The following is a 7,169-nucleotide window of genomic DNA, read 5'->3' as shown; positions in this document are numbered from 1 at the left end:
TCAGGCAGCAGCACTTTGCTCATGTAAATTGCCTGGTAATTCTTTTCAGAGCAACTATCAAAGTAAGCTGGGATCAGATGTTTCCAAAGGAGATGCTTTCATACCACTACTGAAACAACATCCTGCTTCTCCTTCTTATTTATCAAAATGAGATATGGAAAAAACAGGGAAGCAGTCAGATGACAGTAATGCCAAAAAACCTCCAAGAAGAGGTTTTCTCACTTAAACAAGTGACTGCTAGTGAGCTCACAGCTGTGCTGCTGTGGCTGCAGCACCCAGCAGGCTTGGAATAATTATTGACACTAAGTCATCTTTAAGATGTCATTCACTGGAAGTTTGAGCCCCCATCCAAATGCTGGGATAAACCAGCAACTCCCATTTAGTTTGAAAATTAATCTTATATGAAATAAGGGAAGAGAAAATGACAGGAGATTGAAAGCAATTGCAGAGCCACTCCTATGGCACAGGGGGGTGAGGTTAAGAGGTGACAGGACACATAAGAGGACTTCTTCATACTCTGCAGTTTTAACTGGGGAGAATTCCCCCAGGTGCTTCTGAATCTCTCCTTGGACACAGAAAAAAGTATTTGTTGAAGTGAGGAAAGAACAGTGAGAAATCAGTGGAAACACCTGGAATGGATACTGAACTAGAGAAGCAGAAAGCACACTTTGGGGGGGTGGGAGGTGGTTGGTTGCTCTGTCACAGCTACGGTTCCACAGCTCATTGTGCTTCTCAAAAGATTGAACAGGACTGGCAGGAAGGGCTGAATGTACCTATAGCAAAAATCCCACTGACATTCACTGCTCATGAGCTCAAAACCAGTGGGAGGCTGCTCCCTGTGCCAAGGCTTTTCTATACAGCTTCAAGTGGGCCAGTTCCAGGAAGATCAGCACCAGAACTTCCTAGGGTGCTGAAGGGTGTGAATGGAGATGGGCAGATCAGTGTGCAGAGCTGCTGATGCAGATTTCTTGGGGCTGTACAAGACACAGATCCTACTGTAGAAGAGGAGAAAAGATTGTGAACACATGGAAGATCAGGAAGGGATGGGATGATAGGAGCAGGCAACATGAAACAGCCTCTGGATTTGAAAATAAAGTCTGGGACTGGTAGAGGTTCACACAAAAAAAGGAGACACTGCCATGAAACTGCCACTCTCCCCATTTTTTGATTTCTCTACCTGCTGGCAAAGGAAGAGAAACACTAGACCTGAGAGTTGCCCAGGCCAAGTCTCTAGGGGTGCCAGTTATCTTTACACAGCCTTTACCCAAGGGAGAAATCCTGCTCTGGTTTCCTACCCAACAACACCTGCAGGGTGACATCATGCTGTGGCACACAGGTTCTGTGTGACACGTTTCTTGTGGTGCTCTTGTTCCACAAACCCTTTTTCTTCTACTCATCTGTCAAAGGAGTAACTTAAAACTCTCAAGGAGGAACTACCATTCTTTAAAACAACACTCGTTGAAAGCTGGACACTTTGTGCAATACTTAGCAAAAAAATAACAGAAAATAAAAAACAAAACAAAATTTGAGCAAAACAAAATCAAATTTAATGTTCTTAAATGCAAAAGTAAAAACAAACAAAAAACACAAAAAAGCAAAAGAAAATTAACAGAAACAGAACAACTCAAAGTTTCAAGGCAGTCTGCAGAAAACTTGGGGGATTAATCTTTAAATCTACAAATCAATGGGTTGGTTTTTTTTTGTTAATATCTAACTTGCAAGTAATAAGTACTTTTCTGCTGAGTGTTCAGTAAGTAAAGCTAGTTGTCAAAACAAAATCCTATTAAAATAGAAAAAAATCTAGCACTCATTAGAAGGGATGCGAGAAATACAATGCTCAAATGTTTATAACTGGTTTGTTTTTTTCTTTACAAAATAGAACTACCAAAGGAATTCAAACTAGAAATGATCTTTGAAAACGAGTAAGTATCTTGCTGCATTATAATGTACCAGTAAGTAGTGCACCATGCATTAAATATTTGGACAGAAGAGATTCAGTTTGATAAAGTAGCAACATATATTCACACTCTCTTTTTGGAGTTTCATTTTTGACTCTGAAATCTTCCCGGAGTTTCTTTGAAACTCTTTGGTCCTTTCCTATTAGAAAGTGGGTTTTAAAAGAAATGTTTCTAAAACCTTTGAATTTTGACAGCTTGGCCACTGCTCAGTGTGCAACTTACCTCATCAATGGTGTTAAAAGTTATGCTGGCATGCTACTACTTACAAGACCTTGACTTAAAAAGCCTAATCCTCAACTATATACGTAGTCATGAATATTAATTGAGCAAACAATTTACTGTCAAACTAAAACATTAGTATTTCTCAACTTTTCTTCCATACTACCGAGTCTGGGGTAGAGAAGGTCAGGGGAATGGGTAGGAAAAACACCAAACAAAAAAAACCCAAGAAAATTAATTAATTCCACCTGATATTTTTCAGAAAATTCCAGTTTTTGCAGACAACATTCAATGAAACAAATGTTAGTCTCATAAGTGAAAGCATGCTTCAATTTTACCACCATCCAGAGGGTCTAGTTAATGCAAACTACTTCAGATTTCAGGGCATTTTTTAACATGTTTTCAATGAAATAACTTAAAAAGGAACTTAAAATTGGTCTAACATTGTGGGATTTCAAACATTTGAACATGTCAGTTGCATCCCAGAATATAAAACCTTTTTCACTTCTCCTTTAGACTAAGACAAACACTTGTGAAAATTGGCGCAAAAATGAGTTTTACACTAACAAAAATGGTTCAACTTCTGTCACTCAATTATCTATTCCATACAAAAAAAAAAAAAAAGAAAAAAAAAAAGCACGAGCAAGTTATTTGTGGGACTTGTTGGTTTTGAAGGAAACCTGTAAGATTTTGTCCCCCAGGCGGTAGCCATTAAGACTTGCTATGGCCATTGCAGCTTCTTCATAGTTTGTCATGGTCACAAAACCAAAACCTTTGCACTTGTTGGTGTTGAAATCTCGAATAACTTTCACATTGGTAACCGCACCAAAGGGGCCAAACATCTGCCAGAGGATTCCCTCATCAGCATCTTGACCAAGGTTGTAGATGAAGATACACCAGCCAGAAGATGCGTTTCCTGGAACATTTACACCAGAAAGCCCACTCATGTGATCTACACCCATAGGAGAGAACCTAGCAAATAAAAAGCACAACATTTCATGTAAAAGTTCAATTCAATTAAGCAAATTAACTTGAACGGGAAGCAACTGAGAATGAATATTTTTCTACATGTACATCAAAACTGCCAGAAAAAAAATGTTTCCCCATTCAAATTGACAATGAAATTCAAAGCTGCCAGGAAAAAAAAAAAAAAGTTAAGTATTCCAACTAATTTACCAATAGGCAACATACCAGTTGCAAGGCAAGATGATGTGATCACCTTCAGAGGGGACCTGGCCCCATCTCTGGAGCTCAGCAAGGCTGTCAGGAGTGCCCTGTGGATCAGCACAGGATTGCTGGGGTGTGGGTAACAGGCAACACCTCCTCAGAGGCCCCATTTGCTTTAAGTCACTCTTGGGCATCTCCCACTTGTTTTTTGCTCAAGGAGTTTGCATCCCATATCCTACTTTTCTTGCCTTTAAAATAGCATGTTGGGAACTCTCAAGCTAAAGGATTGGTTTTGGTTTTTCAGGGCAGGGGGGTATTTTGTTTCTAGGAGCAGAGACTGTGCGGATTAATACTTATTTTTTTGTGGAACAGAACAAAACCTGCTGCCTTTTCCACCACAAGGCAAAGGATGGAGGCAAGCACTCCCAATACCAGCAGGCTGATAAATAAGCCACAGTCATTGCTTACTTGCAGCTATCAGGCAGCTAAGGAAATATGAACACTTATTCTGTCAAGTTCTCACTAGTTGGGATGCCCCACATTTCTGGCTAGAGAATTTAAACCTTGGGGTTTTATTCCTTGATACCAGTTAGGCAGTTATGCTAACTGCAGTAGCTTTCAAGCATCAGAACAGCAAACCACATTGAAATACAGTTTTACAATTTCAGTATGCATACATATGGTTTTCTCCTCATGAATTTTACACCAATTTCATACTAGGAAAACTTATCTGACTTTACTGAACTGAGTTTTTTAAACCACCTACCCACTCCTCCCTGCCTCCTGCACAGTACTCCAGCAGTATTTATGCACAACAAAAAGGCCTCTCCTTTTTATGTCTTGCTTTGTATTATATTCTTTCCTCCTATAACCCACATTTCTAATTCCCCTTTATTGTATTGCTTGTCTCTATTCTAGAAATTCAAAGCTTTGGGATATTTTAATGCAATACTACCAGTTGCACAGCTAAGCACTCAAAAGGTCAGGACATGTGAAAGTTAAGGTAAAAAAAACAACTCAATTTGTTCCCTTGTGCTTTTACGTATGATGTGAAATTGTGAGGTCATGTGATTGTAGAAATATAATTATACTATACCAGGGGTTCCCAAACTGTGGTGTACCACTGGTGATATGCAAACCACTTAAAAGAGGTACACGTGCTGCTCTCTGCCAAGAACATGGCGGTGGCAGATCCTGATTCTCTGCTGACCTGGAGAAAACAGGGAATGGATGTCTGGGCAGTGAACACTGCATTAAGTGCCAAACACTTCCCCACTGATTTTTTTCTTGCCCTGCCTAAAGATAGGAGCTGCTGCTGTCTTGAGTTGGAAGGGAGGGCTGAGGGAGTGTGTACGGGAAGAGGGGAGCAGAGCTGCAGCAGCACACTGACCCGGGCAGTGGCACCTTGGCTGATGCACTCACACAAGAGCACCAGGCAGGCACTAGCTCCCCCCAAGGCTCTGCTGCTCAGAGCTCATTTCCTTGGACACCTGAGCTATCAGACCCTCTTGGACCCAGAGCAGGGGGTTTTGGTGGCACAGCCCCTGTCCCCTCCAGCAGCCCCAGCTGCCTCCCTGTGCTGGTGCCCCCGGAGCAGTGGGACACACCTGAGCTCCAACCACATGGCCCCACTGTCACTATTGCCAGTCCCAAGCAAATCCAAACTGGGGAATCTTTGTGCTATGGTAAAACTGTAGAAGCAGTTAAGAGCATCAGAATGTGAATGAGACGCACTAATTCGCGTGATCTGATGATTATGTGACATATCTACTATTTATTTTGCTTTTATATAGAAATGTTCATGTGTTTGCATGCTTTTACAGGCTTACTTCTTCTGACAGGCACCTTCAGCTCTGTACCTTCTTTCCATTTGAGTAACGGTCTGGCAGAATGTATTTATCTGAGTATCTGGGAAGTTTGCATCTCAACAGATCACCAGTCTTGGGTTCCTGCTCACATGTCCAGAGAGCAGAAAACCCCAACGCTCAGAATTGCTAGGTTGGTTCCAACAGTCAGGGTAGCTCTGAACCTGCCTCCCATAAAAGCCTCAGGCTCTGCCCACAAGCCCAGATCAAAGGCACATCAAGGACTGGAAACACTTTCAGAAGAGCAGCTGGGGGTTGATCACAGGAAGACAACAATCTGCTTGCACATTACAGGCAAAATTACTTAAAATAAACAAGTACCTCTGTTCTCCTGATACGCTAATTTTCAAACAGATTCTCTTCCTGCTTTGACTCACAAAAACGTCCCAGGCTTACTAAAAAAAACCAATAGGGTAAAAATATCCCTAAAAGACTTGAAAAGTCATTTCAAAAAAACAATCGTATGAGATACCACCTCATACACAATATCCCTCTTACCCAGGAGTCTAACATGACTCTCCAGAGAAGCTTTGCAGGTTCACATAAAAAGAAACCTTTTACAACAGTTTCTGGCTGGTTCAAAAGGAACCACCAAATAAAAACATGTGCAAAGGTGACAGCAGACACATTGCTTTATCAACCCTTCCTAAGCACCTGCAGATTATGCTACCTACAGATGGTTCTTTTAAGTCATGTTAACCTCAAAACTCCCAAGAACTTCTGACATGAAGTATCAACACACTGTAATATTTTAATTGTAATATTTTTCAATTTATAAGCTTCCTATTCCTATGAATGACCTTTTGCTCTGCTGAGACACACCAATTAATTTAATAGATTCTGGGATTATTGTAACACTATGGAACAATCTCAGAAGTGACACCGCTAAACAAAAAGTTTCTTTTTAGTTCCATGAAAGTAACACTATGGAACAATCTCAGAAGTGACACCGATAAACAAAAAGTTTCTTTTTAGATCCATGAAAATCCTATAAACCCTTTTTGCTGAGTTCTTTTCACTGCAACCTGAGAACAGCAACATTCAGCATCACGGGTGAGAGCCAACCCACAGCTTCTACAATGCTCATAAGCTGTAATATTATTTTTAATACTATCCTATGTTGCCTTGGCACAAGAGCTTGGCATTTTTCAATTTTTTAATAGTCCCACAAAGGGCAGGAGTTCACCTATGCTGATACTGGTCATGTCTCCTGTCTTCCCCACAAGCAACTTTTTCTGCTATACCCTGACACAGACAGGAATTATCTACTGTGTAAAAAACAAGCCTTGTTGAGTATTCAGCAACACAAGCTTTAAGCATTCAATAACAGGGTATTAAACCAAAGAGCCACGTATCAGAGCAGTAGCAACTGATAGAAGGAGTTTTCAGTGCCACATTCTTCTGGAACTTGCATGAAATGCTACTCTGGATGAAATGTTTCCTTCTGTGGCATTCTCACCACAGACAGCTTTGCATCCAAATCACAAATTGGCTTCAAAGCTCAAAACTTAAACTATTTTAGTAGAGTGAAACTAAACAGGTGTGTGGGAGCTATCCCAGCCATAACATCAGTGACAGGGTTAAATCTTCCAGAGTCTTCTTGCATTTCCTCTTGGTCAAAGATTTATCAACAAATAACAACTCCCCTTCAGGTATTTTGGACCTAACTCATGGACTCTGATATGAAGAGAAACATAGCCATCAAAATAAGCAGCAACTGGCTTCAGCCCTGACCAAATCTGAAAGTAAAACCAGCTGAACTGGGAATATTTTGAGATTTGATAAAACATTCTTTTAGCATCCAGCTCTGGTAAAAGCCCAGGACCTGAAGGGACTTGGGCCAGCCATGTCAGCTTCAGGAGATAAACTCCCTAATTTCATCTGAGTTCAATAACTAAAGATCTGCTCTTCTGTTGAAGCTTACTGGAGAGAAACGCTTGCCCCAGATCCTCCAAACAAT

At 40.8% G+C, this 7,169-nt stretch overlaps 1 protein-coding gene across 1 annotated transcript in view; it reads right to left on the bottom strand.

Annotated features, from left to right (window-relative positions):
* Positions 1 to 1,529: 1,529 nt before the first annotated feature.
* ELAVL1 (ELAV like RNA binding protein 1) overlaps positions 1,530 to 7,169 on the bottom strand; it is a 28,741-nt gene continuing 23,101 nt past the window's right edge. Inside the window, exon 5 of the mRNA XM_010003410.1 lies at positions 1,530 to 3,149. Coding sequence (XP_010001712.1) covers positions 2,825 to 3,149 — 325 coding nt within the window. The 3' untranslated portion in view covers positions 1,530 to 2,824. The remainder of the gene's footprint in view (positions 3,150 to 7,169) is intronic.

This window comes from Chaetura pelagica, unplaced genomic scaffold (assembly GCF_000747805.2).
Source record: "Chaetura pelagica isolate M959 unplaced genomic scaffold, ChaPel_1.0 scaffold498, whole genome shotgun sequence".
In the NCBI taxonomy this organism is placed as follows: Eukaryota; Metazoa; Chordata; class Aves; order Apodiformes; family Apodidae; genus Chaetura; species Chaetura pelagica.
This window is presented reverse-complemented; position numbering and strand designations above follow the sequence as displayed.